We start from the raw sequence: 20,049 nt of genomic DNA, 5'->3' as shown, positions 1-20,049 counted from the left end.
CCCTACAAAACCTTTGCCATCACCTAAAGCAGCTCTTTCGATCCTGGTATCCCTTTCTGAATTAACAGCCAAATCTCCTTAAATCCTCTGTGTACAAAACAATCCTATACAAGTCTACTTAGAAATAAGTCCCATTGAGTTCAGTGGGGCTTAGTTCTAGGTAAATTATAGGATTTCAGCCTAAAAAGCTGGATGGTTAAGTTGTGGCCCTCCAGATGTTGTTCAACTCCTGTCATTTCCAGCCAGCATGACCAGTGGTTGGGGATAGTACCCAGATGGCATGGTGGAGCAGCAGCACTCACTGGACCTCCCAACAGCTGAGTCACTGTTGCTCACTGGGAAGAAGAGGAAGATGGGTCGGGGCAGTGCAAATACACCAGCAGGAGTGCTGGATTGATTCTGCCCCACTTCTCCCCCCTCCTCCCTAGTAAGCAGAAATGACTCAGTTGTTGGAAGATCAGGTGAGTGCCACTGCACTACTGTGCCATCTACTGCTGGTCAGGGATGATGGAAGGTGTAGTCCAACAACATCTGAAGGGCCACAGCTTACCCCCTGCCTGTTGTAAAGCTAACAGTAGGCTTCATGTTATATTGGCACCATTGTTTAGAAACTGAACAGTAGATTAGTTATATGCAGCTGGTTGTGTTTCAGTTGTGGAATTTCAGTCAATTGTAGATTTTTTACAGTGCTTCAAAATGAGCTGATAGTTGCACTTCATCTTATTTCTTGGCATTTGGTGATTTTTGCACTTACCCTTTTTAGGTAATGTATCAGACTGTAAAGACACACTGGATAAAGAAAATGCTAAACCTCAGACTGACACTACTGAAGCAGCACCACTAACTTCGTCCACATCAGCCATATTTGGAAAATCAGTTCAGACACAGCAACCCTGCTCTGTCAAGGCTTCCTTGTCCTCTGACATCTGTTCTGGATTAGCTACGGAGGGAATTGATGCCCATGGAAATTCAGGCCAAGGTGATTCTATATACTTAGGGTCGTCATTCATTCCATGCTCAAATTAGTAATTATTTCAACATTAAAAGTGACTATGTGTTACATTTGGAAATTGGAGTTGGTTGCAGGTTCAAATACCTGTTCAGTACACTGACTTGAGCAAGTTACTCTCTCCCAGTCTAATCTACTTTATAGGACTGTTGATAGAATAGGACAGAAAGGATGCTATAGTGATGATAACATTATTCTGAACGGTCTCCAGTGATCATGAAAGTTGTCTAAGGTAGTCATGTGTCTTTTGAAAATGAACAATATTAGAAAGGTTAGTAGGTGTGAAAAAAGAAGATATCACATGTCTTAAATTCGTATTATAGAACAATTACTAATTGTCAGGGAATTGTATGTCTTTTTCAAAATTAGGGAAATACCCCTTTCTAGATTTAAACGATTTAATGGGAGGGAAAGGTTGGCTTTCTTTTCTTTTGGTCCATATTCTTAGATCCATATCCTTCACTACTGGTGCAGAATTTTGTTCATTAGACATTCTTTTATACAGGCCTATTAAAAATATAGCATGGAAGCAGTTAAGCTTCTACCATGCTGCAAGTTAGTTCCATTATTCTCATGGGCTTCTGGTCTATCTCATTTTAGAGACAGTATCGTATAGTTGCACTCTGGTTGTACTATTGCTGTCTTTCAGGGAATAGTTTCATAGATTTGTCCTGATGTATGTAGCAGTATCTGTTGCAAAGTGTAATGATGATTAAAAACAATACCTTACTCAGTTCTGCATATCCTGCCAAACTAATCCTACAAAGTATTTATTTTCTTCTGCTGTTATTTTTTGCACCCTTTTGCATATAGCCAGTGAACTTACTCCTCTTTGGCAAGGCTAAAATGGAGATGTGGATGATAAACTAACAAAGCTGATATGACTGATGGTGACAACTGATGACAGCTATTTGTACTTTATAAGTGTCTTTGTTTTCTTCCCTTTATATTCATTTGCAGGCTGGACGGTTTTCCACCAAACGTCTGAGAGAGTGACCTATAAATCTAGTAGCAAACCTCGTACCAGATTCCTCAGTGGACCTGTGTCTTTGTCCATCTGTTTGTATTTGTTCTTTTGTATTTTATCACAGCCCATCTTTCTTTTGTCCCCCTTTTCCAAAGCTCATTTTCATATATATCTAATATGTTTGGCAGGATGTCCCCTTTTTTCTAGACAATCTCTTTGGTTTCCTTCTTTAAAAGTTAATCATCATTGACACTCTTTATTTTTATTTTATTTCATTTCATATGGAAAGCTTTTGTGCACTGCTTTTGGCTCATGCCTGGGTACCAAAAGCATGTGTGGAAGATCTCATAATTTATTCTATAGTCTTATGGTAAATTTTACCCTGGACATATCTTTATGTGATTTTACGTTTAAGTAACTTTTAATTTCCAATGTGGCAATTATAAATGTCTGCTGTCCCAGTTCCAGCGATATCAAAAAGAAATCCAACCTTCTGTAGACGAATGGTCTCTTTCACACATGTTTGGACTATGAAGACATGCATGTAGCAAGCTGATACAATTCTAGAAGGTCACTGAAGGGTATAACTTACGCGCAAGGGGTGTATTCAAACAATATACAGTACTGTTTATATCTGTTTTTATTATTATTATTATTATTATTATTATTATTATTATTATTATTATATTGCTTTTTCCCTATCCCTTGCATGTGGAAATGCTGAGAAATGCTCCTGCTAGTTTTTTAATATAATCTTTAATAGGCAGTATTCCCACCCTCCCCGCATTATATACTTTGTTTCTTTAAGTGAATTCTGTTAATTGCCACTGTCTGGTTACTCTTCCACAAACTGCAATATGTCTTTTATTATTAATTCAGCTAGCTGGAGCACTTTACTCAGTTGATTTTTACTATGACCTTACGTGACCCCAGAGATGAAGTCAATAAGCAGTTCATCAAAGCACAGAATATTTTTTTTAAAAAAAAATTCTGATGGCACTCTAGAATGGTTCACTGATATGATGTCTAGATTTATTTCAAATAGCTGTGCAACAAAAATGAATATATGTTTCCTTAATTGTATGATTATGTTAATTGGCAGCTCAATCAACTTTCACAGATATTTTTTTTTAAAGCAGATATATTTTTCTAATACAGTAAAGATTTATTGTATTGATAAGGTAATCTAGACCATGGTCACCTGTAGTGCCAAAAATAGGATCAACATTTTGGTAAATAAACATGCAGCTAATTTAGTGTTCATTTTCATGTGTATCAAACATTCACCATTGGAACTATGCATTTTTTATCATTATTGAGGTGATACAGATCAAAGGCACAAGACTACTCAAAATGCATCTTCCTTGCTTTCAAATAATATTTTTATTATATTTTAAAATTTCACTAAACTCAAATTAGAAAGGGCTGGTGAGAACTGATACATATAATTACTGTATGGAGCAGATTCATGTCGTTTTTCCAATAATCTCAACATCTAGAACTAATGGATGATATCCAACTAAGTCATACTCAGACCCAATGAAATCAATGGACTTGTCATTTGATTTCAATGGGTTTACTATGAGTATGACTAACATTGAATATCATTGAATGTTCTTAGAATTTTCTGTATATAGTTATTATTGTTAACAATCTGGATGTGGCTGTAATTTTTTTCTGTAGTCACAAGTAGTCAGAATAGTTCCATTTGACTTCTACACTTTTGCTGTACACGACCCATTTTTAAATGTTATTAGCATCTGGTGCCATGACAATAATGACAAAGATAACAGACAAGCTCTTCTATTCTTAAACTAGTTATTTAACTATTCATATGAGGAAATTTTAGCATGTATCTCCTAGATTATGTGTTTTAGTAAAGCTGTCTAAAGAAAAATATAAATTAATTGAATATGCTATATTTGATTTGAAAAAGTGGGAAGAGTGCGTTAATTGTTGTGTGAACTTTGCCATCCTTAATAATCTTTTTGCCCAAAGTTAGATGTTGTCATATTGAATTTTATATGTAATTTGACATAAAGTCAGTCAGTCAGTTTCAAGCTATCTGGCCAGTGTAGTGAAAACAACCTAGATTTTGTTGCCAGTGGCACACAAGAAGATAATGTGACCATGAGCTAATAGGAATTAGGTGCCTAATTTCTTTTCTTTTTTTTAATTTTAGGGATTTATACCCCAGCCTTCAACAAGTTACCAGAGCAGTTAACAAATATTAAAACCACAATGAAACAATTAAAACAAAAACATCAAAACACCACAGTGTAAAAGCACTTTACTCCATAGTCTATTCTCCAGTGTTGCTCATTTTAACTGGCCTTTTCCCTCATACCAGTCTGTGCTTGTTCTCCTCATGTATAAACATCATTGACTGAACAACCGGTCAGAGAGTGAGTTTCAACTTTCATTTAAAATAAAATAGCTATCTTGTCTCTCCCATTGTGGAGAAGGGCTTAGGTGTTGCGCACTAAGTCTCCTGAAGCTTCATAGGTTTTTAGTCCCCTGTTCAGTGGCAACATTTCCTGTAGCCTTACACTTCCTTACCTTGAAGAAGAACAGTTGTGTGGTTTTTACAAAAAATAAAAATAACTTACAGCTTACTCATATATGTATCTAATGCACCTTTCTATTTACATTGTAATTAATGGCAAGAAGAATTCTTATCATGCAGCTGATGTGAATTTTAATTATTCTCATCCTGTAAATATGCAACTTTGCATCTTGAAACAGTTAAGATGAGTGAAAAAATATGTTACATTTATCTGAAGGGATTCAAGATATCCTATTGGTGCTGTTTGAAAGAGTCCTAGACAAAATCAGACAGGTTAGATGTTACTTACCAGAGACTAAAGAGTTCCCCAGCCCCATCATTGTGAGGAGAAAGTAATAGCCAGTCCAGCTCTATAACATTTATATATCTTTGTCACACATCATAACTGAAAATCACTCTTCTTTACAGGGATGGATTGTGGAGGATTGGGGGTTAAATCTGGTGTGGAAGTTCTATTCTTCCCTTATCATACTGAATCTAAATTAGTCATCATACCTCAAGTAAAATTACTATTTTTTGCTTACATACCCGGGTCATTTCTTATCCCATTTTACATGCCATATCAACAGATGTGCAGTAATCTATAGCCTGGTTTTATTTTTCAGGCACTGATCACAAGTTTTTGTTTGTGTAAACTAGCACGTGTAGTCTGCTATTCCCATTTGCTTGGATTACTTCATAATGTTTAGTGAAATGCTAATTTAATTATAATATCACTGAGAGAAATATGCAATAAAGGCCTCTCCCCAGTTTACAGTAGCATGAGGCTGTAGGTAAAGCATGTAAAACTGTTTGGCAAGTCATGATTTGGTTTAGCATGTTGTCCAAACCTGGGCTCATGGTTTACTGTCTCCAGACAAACCATGGGCTGTTACCAAGGTTTGTCCTACAGTTGCAGCTTGTGGTTTGTCTGGAAGAGCTAAGCCTGTGCTTGAGACACCACCCTAAGTCAAAGCGGCAGCTTAATGATACAGCAGCAGAATGACTGCAGAAGGAGCACAGTGGCCATGCTCTCCCCTGGGAGCCCACGTTTGCTCATTTGCACTATGTCATAGTTTGACTTACTGTTGAGTCCGAACAAGGTCAGTTTTGTTTAAGAAAATGTTTTAAGGAATCTAATCACTAGTAAACGAAGCTCTTGGAAGAGTTCTCTCATGTAACTATACACCATATGGAATATGATCAGTATGTCACTGAATGTATCATAGCATCTCACCAAGCTTCTTACATTGATCAACTGAAATACCCAAATAGAGTATTAGAGTCCAGATGCATTTTGAAAATATTATAGAGATTGGAGGGCTCACTGTTTTGCATTTGGATATATAGTTTGAATCGGTCGGGCTTCAACTCTGCAGAGCTTTGTGGTTTTGTAAAACAAGATATTTGAGAGCTGTCTTGTAGCCAGCCTTGCTTTGCTTTTTCCTGATTTGTTCATTGATTAACCAGATGAATATAGTTTGCAGCACAATTAAAATAGGAATCGATATATATTTAAAAGTCATTTTTAAAAAGACATTTTCATATTTATTAAAACATGAAAGTCCTAAATAAAAACTGCATAGCATATATTTTGATAGCAGCAAATTTCCATAGGTTTTGAGCAGCCCAGTTATTTCTCCTTTTCACACCTGAACTGCTGACTTTCTGTCTGTTCCTTCTTGCATAATGGTTACTTTTTCGTTGTTTAAAAATGCAGAAGATTTTCCATCGGACTCTTTTTCTTCCCCCCCCCCTTTTTAGTCTTGCCTAACTCTGTATGTCTTGTATCATTTTACCTTGTAGGGTCCACCCTGAAACGACTATGTCTAGGCAAAGATCACAGTAGTAGTAACTATCCCTCTCTCTTTTGTTTTTGGGTTTTTGATATTTCTTTATGAGCATGGGCTGCTTTATTTAAATATAATCTAGTGGTTTATTTAAACAGGCATTGCATTCATGGTGGCATTAAGTTAGGCTGCATATGAATTAAGAATGAATTTTGTTAGCTTTGCATGCTGGTGATGCTTTGGGATGTATGCATGCTGCAAGATCATTGTAATCTCAGTATGTACATGTGTGTTTATGAGACAAAGCTGGATATTGTGCACATCTAATATTTTAATTAACACTGCTTCTTTACAATGCTGATTTGCTGCTGATTGGCTAATACAACCTAACACTTTCTCACGTCTATTGAGATGTTTGAAATACTGAACAGTTGCTGAAGTTTAATCCTTGAAAAAAGCATTTACATTTTTACTGGTTCATTTTTCAAATGATTGTAAGAATTCACATAAGTTAGGAGCACAAGTATTTTTAAAGGAAGGTGCAAGTGTTTACTTGAATAGAGAAAGTGACTAATAGATTTACTTACAGTGCGCATCACAGTCTTAATGGCAGCAGAAATAAGATTTTAGTACATTGGCTTATCATAAATCATATCACTTCACTACAGCTTTGAACTTTTTTGCTTCAAATTATGGTATTTTAGGAATTAGCATCCAAATATTTTTCAAAAAGTTGAAAATACTTCATTTTAGATTTACCTACCAATCAATAGTAGAAACTATTTATGTAAGATACTGGTTTTGTCACCTTTCCCTGAGTAATTATTTCAGTGTTAGTTGTCCCAGTTTCAGCCTATAAGTGAGATAAGTATTTCCATAACCAAGCTAGATCACATTCAATATTGGCTGTGTTCAGACACCATGTTCCCAATTTTCCAAAACATAGTTTGATGAATCAATAACATGACATCTGAATGTTACTATGTGTAATTAATTACTACTGCTAGTGCCTGTCGGTATAGTGCATTTTCCTTCTCATATGAAATCTTTAAACTGCTTTTTAAACTTAGGGGAATGTAAGGAAAAATGGGAAGTTCTGTGGGAGCAGGACAATTTGAATGGCAGCAAACATCCTTTTGCCTTGAGTCATTTAGGGTTCATACAGAATCAGGCTTTGCACAGAAAGGATGTGATTTCACCAGCCTAGACTGCAAGTAAAGAAAACTATAATCCATTTTATCAGCTGTTTAGGAGGGAGAATGGTAGTACTGGATAGAAATTATGTAAACCCCAAACCAGTCAAGATGTTGACGATTAAACTGTGTACATCCAAAGTCAAAGTGAAAGCCAATGTTGATACTGCAGAACACAAATAATGTGCCCCTGATATCTGTGCCATCTTGATGTTATCTATACTTCATTTTCTTTCTTTTTTTCAATTCCAGTGGATTTGTATAAAGACATTATGTCCAATATTTCATTTTTTGAAGGGAAAATATATTTACAATATCATCTCATAAGCTGCACCTAACTGGTGGAATACAAATAATTCCACTAGCTAGGTGGAACTAAGCAATGGTTAGCTTAGACCATTTTTGAAGCAACAAAAAGTTCAGAAGAAGCAGCTGGATGAAAACTAGATAGATGTAGTTGTAGAAATATTGTGAAATGGAGTAAACATATCCAACAGAGAAATAGCATGCCTTTGTTGATGTATGAAGCTGACACTTATCTTTCTATGATATCTTAGGATCCTCAACAAACAGCCTTGTAGCATATCCAGACCCTCTACCACAAACAACGCTACAGGTTCATGTACAAGCCAACAACAGTAACAACAAGAAAGGAACTTTCACAGATGATCTCCACAAATTGGTGGATCAATGGACAAGCAAAACCGTGGGAGCTGTGCAAGCAAAACCATCCTTAAACCAACTTAAGCAGAACCAAAAACGGCAAGACATGGAGCCAAAGGCTAATCCCATGCAGACACAGAATGAGACGAGTGGAGTAAGTGGCACTCCTTGAAGAGCATTACGTTTTACTTTGTGTCTGAAAGCGATTGCAGAGCTGATGTTTGGAGGACATAAGCTTAAAAGGCATATTCCATATAAATATCCATTTCACTTCATTAACTACTAACAATAGCTTAAGAATTTTATCTAGTTGGACTTCATCTTGAAAACATATGGTTCAGTATATAACTTTTTACAAATGGAGAATTGTAACAAAATGGAGAATACAAATGGAGAATAGTTGATACACAGCAATACATTAACTGGTAATCAAATGTTGCTTGTCTTAAACAAATTTGCTGAAGTTTATTTTATGTTCTTTTCAAATGTCATTAATTTTCTTCTGGTATTGGTTTGCTGGAATAGGCTGCTGGTAGTAGTTGTAGACTATTCTTCTGCAAGAGACTGTGTCTGTATTTCACCTTTAATAGGGAAAGATGGCAACAGATAGTGCAGTTCTAAACATGTCTATTCAGATGTCAGTTCCATTCAGTTCAGCAGGGCTTACTCCCGGGTAATTGGGTATAGGATTGTAGCCGTAATGTTCTTTTCTTAAATTGCATGGATAATTAAATAATATTTCATATATCCCCAATAGAAGCCTTAATTTCATTATGGCAATGTGGTTTAAAGTGATAGATGGCTTCTCTGTCACTTCCTCACCATGCCACTTTCATCACCGATTTTCAGTGCTACAGTTGATTGTCCCCCAACCACCATGTGTTTCTGACTGCATGTTAAAAAAGGCAAATCCTAAAACATAATACCATGACTTGATGCAGCATTCCTCACTGCCCCATTGTAGACACTACTGTGCAGCTACCGCAAGCAAGGGATGTGCACATTCTCTTTAAATATGGGGAAATGTGCCAGATGTACAATGTAAATTTAGAGCATCCAGTCTATTTGAGGATAATGGGACAGTCCCTCTTCACAGATAGCTGTGTATGTGTGTTTGCAAGCCCTGAATAACACACTACAACCACAGGACAGCACATGTGATTAGAGAAGATGTATGGAGAACAGGAGCATATATATTTTGGGTTAAATCCAATTGTGCCCTTCTATTTGTGGAAGACTTTTGATCCAGCAGACACATCCACTGACATAAGAGGAAGGGAGATGATTTTTGCCCATTCTTCCTAACCTCTGTAGCCCCCTTTACCTGGCAAAAATCCAGAGGGTTGTAGGAGCATGGAAGATGGCAGGGGGCTGCAGAGGGAAGGAGAAATGAACTGATGAAAGGAGTCCTTCCATTCACAAAAGAATGCAAACTGTACAGGGCAGAGGAAATTTCTGGTAAATGCAATTTACAAAACTGCATATGGCTTGCCCAAGATGCATGCTTCAGTTCTTGGACTTCTCTGGGATTTCCCTAACAAATTACTCCTGATTTTCCTTGCTTCTACAAGGAGATGATAAGCAGTATATCAAGTTATAGTGATAAGAAACGCAAATACCTAAATCCAGCACATTGAAATCAATGGGTGGTAGTCAGTGCTGGTCCTACTTAGAGTAGGACCATTGAAGTTAATAGACATAGGTTCTTTAATTTCAGTAGATCTACTCTGAATAGGACATAGTGCAATCCAACACATGTCCACTCAGAAGTAAGCTCCATTGGGTTCAATGCGACTGACTCCCAGGTAAGTGTATATTGAATTGCAGCCCTAGATCTTAGGCTTAAGGAAGCCTAGGTCTGTGTCAGATTTAGGCCAAAATCAAAACTCAGAAGCCTGGTTCGCACATCATGCAAACACAAAGGCTCCCAGAAAGGAGGTAGCACCTCTTTGTTCATCCCCTGGATTTTTTTGCTACCATGCTAAGCAGTGCCAAGGTTTGGCTTAGCATGTTGTCCAACCCTGGGTTTAAGGTTAAGCAGACTAACGACAAGCTATAGCCAGAGGGTTGGGAAAACCCAGTGCAACACAGCAGTAAAAAAGACAAAGGTGGAGCAAAGCAGCTGTGAAGTAGTCTCTAAGAGACTGTGCATTTGTGCTAAGCCATGGTTTGGCTTAACTTGGCATGTGAACCAGGCCAGAGAGAAAACACTAGACGACCAAGGAGCTGGAAATGAGGAGGGAATGAGTAAGAGGAAGAGCTATCTGCCCTTAATTAAAGATATTCAATATCTATAGAAAACACATACCACCTTCTTTAAAAATCTCTTTAAGTTTGGAGCTGGTTTTCGCTATTAGAATTTTTTTAAATTAAAAACTTCATTTTAGCATTAGCAATTTTAATGTGATCTGGACACTCATTTTTTTCTTTAAAAAGGATGTTGTAATGTTAAGGGAGAGCAACAAAATGAAAGGAACTGCGAATAGGAGTCTGGCTTAGCGGGAGGACTCAAAATCTCAGGCAGGTCTTGTTTCTTTAGAGGGTTTTTTTTTACCTTGTTAACTGCAAATGGTTGCAAACTGTGTTAAGGGTCACTTCACAAGAACACATTTCTTATATACTTTTGGTAACTGAGATCAGTGCTGATTACTGTCAGCACTTAAATATTTTTTCAAACACTTGCACAGCTTCCATTACTTTAAGAAAATAACATGTGACATAATTATACTTGTGTTACAATAGTAGAGTACCAGGACATGCTCAATGCAAATCAATGCAAAAAGCACTATGTAAATACAAAGTTGGCTTAAAGCAATGAGTCCTCCTTGCCCAGCAATCTATGTGTTTTTTCCTCTCCCCTTCCAGTGAGGCAATTAAATGCAGAAAGTAGGCTTGCACTTCTCTAATTGTCTGGCCAGTTGAGGTTAGAAGTTGCAGTGGAGCAAATATATCACATTGGCTCAGCTGCTGCAATCAGGACTCTGGTAAAGCTGGTGCTAAGCTTCTGCAAATAATGTGTTCATACTTTTGGAGCTGGTCCTAACAGAAGAAAAGAGCTGAGAAGCACTGAATCAGAAGAAGAAATAATTTCTTCTATCAGATTTTGTACATTCTTACTATATACATTTGTACATGGTAGTTCTGAGGGCAAATCTCTACTAATAATGAGAGCTGCATGCATGGCGTTTCAGTATGAATGTGGTATCTGTCCCTCTCTTTGCCATACTATATAGACGACTCATCTTGTGTTATTTTTATTCAACAAATGGTAATGTTGCTTTCAGGATCGTCCTTTATGTAAGACAAAATTTTGTGTCTATTGAAAAAGCTGGTGGTTCTTGGATCGGTTGCATAAAAGCTTACAAGAATTCTCTTGTCCTGTTTTATTTGCTTATCGAAAGCACAATAGACAGTGTAACCCACCTCTTTGTTTTCTTTCTTTGATTAAAAAGGAACTCACTTCTCTCTGCTTCTGTTGCAGTAAGAACTCCTACAATAAAGTACATCAAACCAATTTGGCTATGAAGCATGAATGGCCAGCACAGATCTGTTCTTTTGTTTTCAAAGTCACTCATATGCAAGGGTGGCCATGTTAGCTTTTTGTTTTTTAAGCATCATGAAATATGATTTTCAATCACTAAGGGAGATAAGTAGTATCTATTGGTGGCAGCTCATCCTATATGAACTTTTCATTAATGCTACCATAAATCATATTGAACAAGTTCTGAAATAAAAATTCTTGTGAGAGCTACATGGTAAGCATAGCAACTTGAGCTGTTCTGCATATAAAATTTATTGAAATGGAAGAAATTATGAGGTTGTACATATATTTGTGTTTTCTCTTGTGTTACTATGAATTTGTCAAACAAAGTCCAAAGAGATGAGGATGGGGTAGGGGGAAGCTGTAAGATAGGAAGAAATGCTGATAGCCAACCTAAGGAGTACATTTCTTGTTTCAGTGACTGGTAGGTGATATGTCGAACTAGAAACAACAGCATTGTATATCTGTTTGAGCTTGACACTAGTTAGTTGGCCAGAAAGCAAGAATTCTTGTGTGGCTGAAGGACAGGAGAGAGTAAAGTTCACAGTTGCTTCAGTGAGTGTTTTGTAACTATTGCATTGTGACTACTCTAAAGTTTGAGTAATATTTGCAATTTATCATTATCTTCCCCAATAAATTAAAGAGAAGAAAATAAAATATTTGAAGCAATCCAAATAAAGAGATTAAGCGAAGAATATTGGTATGCGATGAAGGTTTAGTTCTGTTAAAACTAGGCCTGGTCCCTAATTATATGTTACAACTGGTGGCCCCTGATGTCGATGTGCATCCTCATCTGCAACAAAAGATGCCAATTCATAAGGCTTACAAGCATTATGATATGGATGGAAATGTGCATCCAGGTACACATCTAAATCCATATTACAAACATGTTAGGAAGTTTGTTTAGTGGATGGACCATCACTTAGTGGTAGAGCCATGATTTGTATACAGAAGGTTTGGGATTTGAGTTAGAAGGATCAGTTATCAGAGAATGGGAAAGATCTCCATCTAAGACCCTGCAGAGCTGCTGCCATTCAGAGTAGATAATACATGGCTAGGTGGACAAATAATCTGGCTTGTTATAAGGTAGGTACCTATGTTCTATATGCAGATCTTTCTTGCTGGATTGGACAATGGTTATTGGATGTAACATGATACTGGACATAATCCAGAGAAAGTTCAGTATACTTAAGCTCCATTGATTTCAACAAGATTTGAATACACTTGAAGAACAATTCAAGAAACATGTATTTTAATTGAACTTCCAAGTGAATGTTCATAGGAATGCATCCTTAATTTATAAAGAACTTATAAAGAATTTATAAAGAACTACTAGTAAGATGGGAATTGTGATTTTTGAAAGAAATGTGAAGATAAGGTTAATGATTAAACAAAAAGAGTCTGGTGCAATTCATATGAGCAGTAAAAAACAATAGATGAAGGGGAATGGAGAAAGTATTATTATTTATTATTATTATTATCTGGAAAGAAGGATTGTGGCTGCTGTTGCCATGGAGCACATAAGGATGGACTTATATGCTGTTCCAAGATGAGAATTTGGTGAGATGTTAATAGAAAGCTAAAATGTTCAATTACAAGTGTTATTTTTTCTTCAGCAACCTTTGAGATGATTAAAATAAATTAAAAGAGCTCAAATAAAACGTATTCTTTAGGAAGGCAGACAAAAGGGGAGCAACATTGTCAAAGAAAGACTATGGAAAGTAAAACAATGACAAAACAAATTAATTAGAAGAGCAAATTTTTAAAAATAAAAAACTAATACTAAACACCCCAGTCAGACTATGTACCAAACTACATATTGCATTAGTCACAGGTGTTGTCCTTGTGTGCAAGATTTTTCATTCAATAGCCAGCATGGTGAGCCTGATCCAGATGGGGACCTGACATGGGGGGATGGTAGGGGTGCTTTAACTCTTGGCCCCCTTCTGTGGTCCTGATCTGTATCAAGCCCCCCACACCTATTATGGAAGGGGGAAAGCTATCACAATTTTGAAAAAGCTCTCACAATATTGGAAGAGATAGCATCTGAAGAGAAAGAAGGGGTGTTGTTTCATATGATTGTAACAGCCAGATTCATACATGCCAAATATCAGAAGAATCCATAAATACCTAAATGGTATGCAAAGCTATGGGATACAGCTGTCTTAAATAAATTAACATAGGTGCTATGGTTGAAATACGAGCACATAATGAAAATCTGTTTGCAATGGAATGTTTTTGCTTTAGGTGGTACTAGAACACAAGGCAAGGTTATGTGGTTGCTATTTACGTTGGTGAGGGGGTTGTGCACATATGTGTTTGTGTGTGATTAGGGGCCCATGTGCTGGCTATTTGTGAATGAAAAATACTGCTTTCAAAAGGCAAACATATGACTAACATAAGTTTTGCTCTTCCAAAAAGCTCCAAAAGGACATCTTCAAGCTGGGTGATTGAAGAACAAAATGACTGGATGAGATTCAACGTATGCATGTGCAAAGCTTAGCTGTATCCACTCAAGAACTGGTTTTGAGTCTTTGGGAAAATGCCATGAGTATATAGTGCAATTTGGATTTTTTGACATTCAAAGAAGTTGAATGTCTGAGCTAGGGTTGCCAGGTTCATGGCCTGAGACTGATCCTGTATACCTGAGGCACCAAGAGGTCTTCTCTACCTTTAAAAGTTGTGCAGGGGGAACGGAAAATTCCACTTTGTGGTTTCTCTCATGACAGTGTTGCAAGAACACCTGCACTTGGCTGACTTTCTCTTCTAAAGATACAGGATCGTCTCAGGCCATGAACCTGGAAACCCTAGTCTGAGCACATAGATGTTTATCAAACTGCTTGTAAGTTGCTCTCCAAATGCTGAAAGCATTTTATAGAAACATGATGATACAGATGAGCTGTAGATGAGCAAGTGCCAGTCCCACTTTCTCTTTCATATTATCAGACCCTAGCTTTCTAATCTTTGCCTTTCCTCCTGTTAGGTACCTTGCCTCTTCTTCGCTCCCCCATCCCTGTCCTCTCACTTGTGTCTTGTTCTGATGCATCATCTGCTTCTCTTTAAACACCTCCTGTCTGCTCTTTCTTCCTCCTTTCCTAGGCCTTCAAACAAGGCTTTGCCAGTCTTCACTTAGTAGCCCTGCTTCAGAAAATAGAATCATAGAATAGTAGAGTTGGAAAGGGCCTATAAGGCCATCAAGTCCAACCCCCTGCTCAATGCAGGAATCCAAGTCACAGCATTCCCGACAGATGGCTGTCCAGCTGCCTCTTGAATGTCTCCAGTGTTGGGAGAGCCCACTACCTCTCTAGGTAATTGGTTCCATTGTCGTATGGCTCTAACAGTTAGGATGTTTTTCCTAATGTCCAGTCGAAATCTGGCTTCCTGCAACTTGAGCCCATTATTTCATGTCCTGCACTCTGGGACGATTGAGATCCTGGCCCTCCTCTGTGTGACAACCTTTCATGTACTTGAAGAGTGCTATCATATCTCCCCTCAGTCTTTTCTTCTCCAGGCTAAACATGCCCAGTTCTTTCAGTCTCTCCTCATAAGGCTTTGTTTGTTTTCAGTCCCCTAATCATCCTTGTTGCCCTTCTCTAAACCTGTTCCAGTTTGTCTGCATCCTTCTGCATTTCTCCGAGGTAGCCATTTCCAAGCTATACAAACTTAAAAGAGAATATAATAATCTCCTAAAACAAAAAAAATCGTCATATATTACTTCAACATGGAATCAGCTTAATATGGCGGCCATGCAAGGAAATCAAAGAGAATTTTGGAATTTAATCCATGGCAATTTATTTAACAGACCACCGATGACAATTCCCCCAATACTCCCAGAAACGTGGATAACCCATTTCCAATCCATCTTTGAAGACCTATCCTCCTCCCAAGATACTAGCGTCACCCTTCCCGCTGACTGCCCACCCTGGCCCCATGTGACTGGAGTGGAAATTGACAACTTAATAGCATCACTTAGACCGGGGAAAGCCCCTGGTCAAGACATGATCCCTCCTGATCTTTATAAATCCTTTTCACTGTGGTGGTGCCCGATTCTTGCGGCCCTGTTTTCCAAAATAAATGAATGCGGTTGCTTTCCTTCTGGTTGGAGAACAGGCATAGTTGTCCCCATTTTTAAAAAGGGGGGCCCTACAATACCTACAAATTACAGGCCGATCACCTTACTAGATGTGGCTGCAAAATTATATGGACGCTACCTTTTAAACAAGCGATTAGAATGGGAAAGAGAAGAATCTATCATAGCAGAGGCTCAGGTGGGATTTAGAGAAGGATCTAGCACAATTGACCAAGTTTACATCTTGCAACAACTCATTGGGAAAGTCAAAAAAGGGCCGCTCACGTCGCTTTATTTAGCTTTTATTGATTTCGCGGCAGCTTTTGACTCGATAGATCGTTCCCTTCTGTGGAAAAAACTAGATAAAGCCGGTATAGATAAGAGATTGCTTTGGCTTATCCAGTTGCTTCATCAAGATACCTTTATAAAAATTCGTACCGGTCTAAATGGCTCATTGTCTCAAAAGATCCCGGTCTCGAGAGGAGTCAAACAAGGATGCATTTTGGCGCCCTTCCTCTTTAATTTTTTCATTAATGACATTGTGTCTATTATGACTTCACCAGCTTTTTTTCCACCACGAATTAAAGATAGAAAAATTCCAGCTCTTTTATATGCTGATGACCTTGTTTTGATATCTCAAAACAAGATTGGAATTAAACGCATGTTGCTCGCTCTTTTAGAATTTAGCAACCAACACAGACTGCATATTAACTACGCTAAATGAAAAATAATGATATGTGGGCAAAACAGCAGAGCCAAACATGCTTGGTACCTAAATGGTTACCATTTAGAACAGGTAAATACTTTTAAATACCTAGGTATCCATATCAATAATAACTTGAATTGGTCTCATCAATTAACACATATAAAAACTATGGCAACTAAGATAATAGGCCAATTGAAAAAAAATTATTCTAGGGGAGGGCAATTAATAAGACCCTTCCTTAAACTTTATGCTACAAAAGTCATTCCATCAATTTTATATGGTGCTGAAATCTGGGGCCCAGCCTTACGTCATGCCCTAGAACAGATTCAAAATTCTTTATTTAAGCAAATACTAGGGTTACCAAAGGCCACCCCTGCAGCCCATATCAGAGAAGAACTTAGTGTCCCCTCTCTAAAGGCTAGATCAGACCTGGCATTTCTCAGGTATCAAAAGAAACTTATTACATCTAACTCCCAATCCATGATTGGACTCTGTCGGGAGGAACAGTTGCAAAACAGACCCTGGGAGAAAAAAATTTCAAGCGTAGTGAAAACTTATGATTTAACGGAAAATCTCCTCAGAAACTTGGATCCGAGAGCACTGAGCACTCATATTTTTGAACATGAGGCGCAACGTGACAAAGCAGTTATTTCTACAGCCCCATTCTCCTTATGGTTTCCACGTATTAAATCCAGCCATGAATGGCCACCCTATTTAGACATTCTAACTAAAGCAGCTCTCCATAGAGCATTTACTGAATTAAGATTTCAGGTCATGCCCTCTGCCTATCTAAGTGGAAGATACCTCGGTATTCCTTATGCAGAACGACTATGCCCTGCAGGGTGTAAGGTCCCCGAGGACCTAATCCACTACATGTTAGCCTGTCCCCTATTTGATGGCCCTAGGAAAAAAATTTTGGTTCCACTGATCACAAAGAAGAAAGATTTAAATGAAGTCCAGATAATAGTATTTTTGCTATCCTCAGATCAGCCCCATATAATGATGTCTACCGCCAATTTTGCTGTGGCGGCAAAGAATCTCAGAGCAAGGCATGTTAAAGCCGGTAATTAATATAGATGCTTGTATTCCAGAATTCTTTAAACTAAACACGATGTACAGTCTTACTAAATGTTTACATTGTATTTTATCTTATTTTATTGATGTGTTTTAATGATTATGCCTCTTCTGTAACAGCCAATGGCTATACACAGATTTAAATAAACTGAAACTGAAACAGTAGTCAAGATGAGGCCTAACCAGTGCTGAATAGAAGGGAACTAATACTTCATGTGATTTGGAAACTATACTGTTAATGCAGCCTAATATAGCATTTGCCTTTTTTGCAGCCACATCGCACTGTTGGCTCATATTCAGCTTGTGATCAACAACAATTCCAAGATCCTTCTCACATGTCGTAGTCCTGAGCCAAGTATCCCCCATCTTATAACTGTGCATTTGGTTTCTTTTTCCTAGGTGTAGAACTTTGCATTTATCCCTGTTGAATTTCATTCTGTTGTTTTCAGCCCAATGCTCCAGCCTATCAAGGTCCCTTTCAATTTTGTTGCTGTCTTCCACGGTATTAGCTGTGCCCCCCAATTTTATATCATCTGCAGATTTGGTAAACATGCTCTGTACCTCCTCATCCAAGGTATTCCTTGACCATTTGTCTATCAATCTCAAGCTCCAATCCTGCTCCTTCTACTTACTTCAGGCCACCTTACCTAGATCCACCAGAGTTGGGTAATAATTTCCCACATATTGGACTATAACTCACTACACAGTTATTCAAGAACATATGTGAACTTCCATTATAAGGTGACCTGTAAATAGTATAAATAAAGGTTTGTGGTGCGTGGTTATCAAAAAGAAATTTGGAATTACATTTCCCCACTGCTGCAACTATAAACATTTTTTTACATAGAAATAAATAAATAATTTATCTGAAATTTCCATAGGTTTCTATTTATGACTGGGTCTGGTAGAATGTATAGAAACCCTAAGATAGTATAATTGCTATAAATGGTGGGAGCAGGAGCTATAAGAGGAAAAGTCTCACTATTTTTTCCTTCTCGGTAGTATTTAATTTGTAAATAATCACATTTCAGTCAATGTGCTGATGTCATGAGGCACTCTAGCAGCACATAAGCTAGGATTGTCTATCAAAGATAAGAGAACCTGGAGTGAAATTCATCTTGCAAAACCATTTTATCTGACCCCAAATGGTCTTGCCAAATTTGGGGAAAGTCCATATAGTACCTACAAAGCAACTGACATTTTTTTTAAAAGCTTCTGAGAGAAACAAAACGTATGCTCACTTTCATGGTACCTCTTCCTTGTACTTTATAATGTTCCTGTCAATATCTACTAAGAGAAGCTATCAAACAACCTGTGTATTTTTCATATATTTTTACCTGTTGCAATGTTATTAATGTTAAAGGACCATCGCTGTGTTTCCTTTTTAAGATTTGGGGAGGTAGTGTTGAAGGCAGAAGATGCCCATTCATTTTGCAGGTTCATCTCTCTCCCCTAAGTAGTAACTTCATGCCACTCATATATACATAAGCTTTGTAATTGTGAAGCCCTTATCTCTAAGTAGCACTGGCTTCATTATCAAGCCTAGCTACCTCTGAGGAGGTCAAATTGTGCAGGAAAAATGCACTTCTTGTTCCCAGATTGCTATCTGTAGAATAAAATGGTCATAGGAATACATGTTGGTCATGGCTGCCATTGGGAACCCAGCTCTGTTCTACTGGCAAGAATTAGGATGTTGCAGGTACAGAAGTCATTGCTTGAGGAAGAATAGCTTTAGATTGCCCAGGTGCAACTGCTCAGTCTATGGAGACATAATGAGGACTTCCTTTCTTGGTTAAACAGGGTATCAGTGAATAGAGTCTCTTAAGACTGTTAACTGTTAAGGCTCTGTAGTGTCATTTTAAATATATTTTGAAGTTTGCATTCTTAGATCCAAATGGGTAGATAACAGCGCAATCATGCATATCTACTCAGACATGAGTCCCACTGGGTTCCCCACTGGGGGCACTGTGCTTCAGTGGTTCCGCTCATGCTCCAGAGCCACTTCCAAAAAGTAGCTATGGGAGGCTACTGCTTAGCATCATAGGAATTGTCCTGTGGTGTTATGCAGGGTTCCATCTTGTCCCCATGCTATTTAACATCTATATGAAGCCACAGGGAGCTTCATCAGAAAATGTGGAGTCAGGTGCCATCAATATGCAGATGACACCCAGCTCTACCTCTCTGTTCCATCTGAATCAGGAGAGGCAGTTGAGGTGTTGAACCGATGCTTGGAGGCATTGATGGACTGGATGTGTGGCAATAAATTAAGGCTGAATCTTGAAAAGACAGAGGTGTTATTGTCTGGAGTTCTCATGTCCAGCAAGTGGGAAGATGGCCTGTTCTGGATGAAGTTCTTTCCTTGAAGGAGCAGGTCTGCAGCCTGGGTGTACTCCTTGATCCAACACTCACTGGAGATTCAGGTGACCTCAGCAGCTAGGAGTGCCTTTTTCCAGTTCCATTTGGTTCACCAGCTTCAGCCCCTTTTGGATAGC

At 38.0% G+C, this 20,049-nt stretch overlaps 1 protein-coding gene across 8 annotated transcripts in view; it reads left to right on the top strand.

Moving 5' to 3' along the window:
• WNK2 (WNK lysine deficient protein kinase 2) overlaps positions 1-20,049 on the top strand; it is a 225,428-nt gene that overhangs the window by 186,157 nt on the left and 19,222 nt on the right. For 6 of the 8 annotated variants that reach the window (XM_061618185.1, XM_061618184.1, XM_061618181.1 and 3 more), the window contains 4 exons: positions 764-979; positions 1,970-2,068; positions 6,328-6,372; positions 8,062-8,321. In XM_061618185.1, coding sequence (XP_061474169.1) covers positions 764-979; positions 1,970-2,068; positions 6,328-6,372; positions 8,062-8,321 — 620 coding nt within the window. Of the gene's footprint in view, positions 1-763; positions 980-1,969; positions 2,069-6,327; positions 6,373-8,061; positions 8,322-11,648; positions 11,809-20,049 lie in introns of those variants that run through there. The other 2 variants (XM_061618187.1, XM_061618182.1) reach the window with 2 other exon arrangements.

Source organism: Rhineura floridana, chromosome 3 (assembly GCF_030035675.1).
Source record: "Rhineura floridana isolate rRhiFlo1 chromosome 3, rRhiFlo1.hap2, whole genome shotgun sequence".
Classification (NCBI taxonomy): Eukaryota; Metazoa; Chordata; class Lepidosauria; order Squamata; family Rhineuridae; genus Rhineura; species Rhineura floridana.
This window is presented reverse-complemented; position numbering and strand designations above follow the sequence as displayed.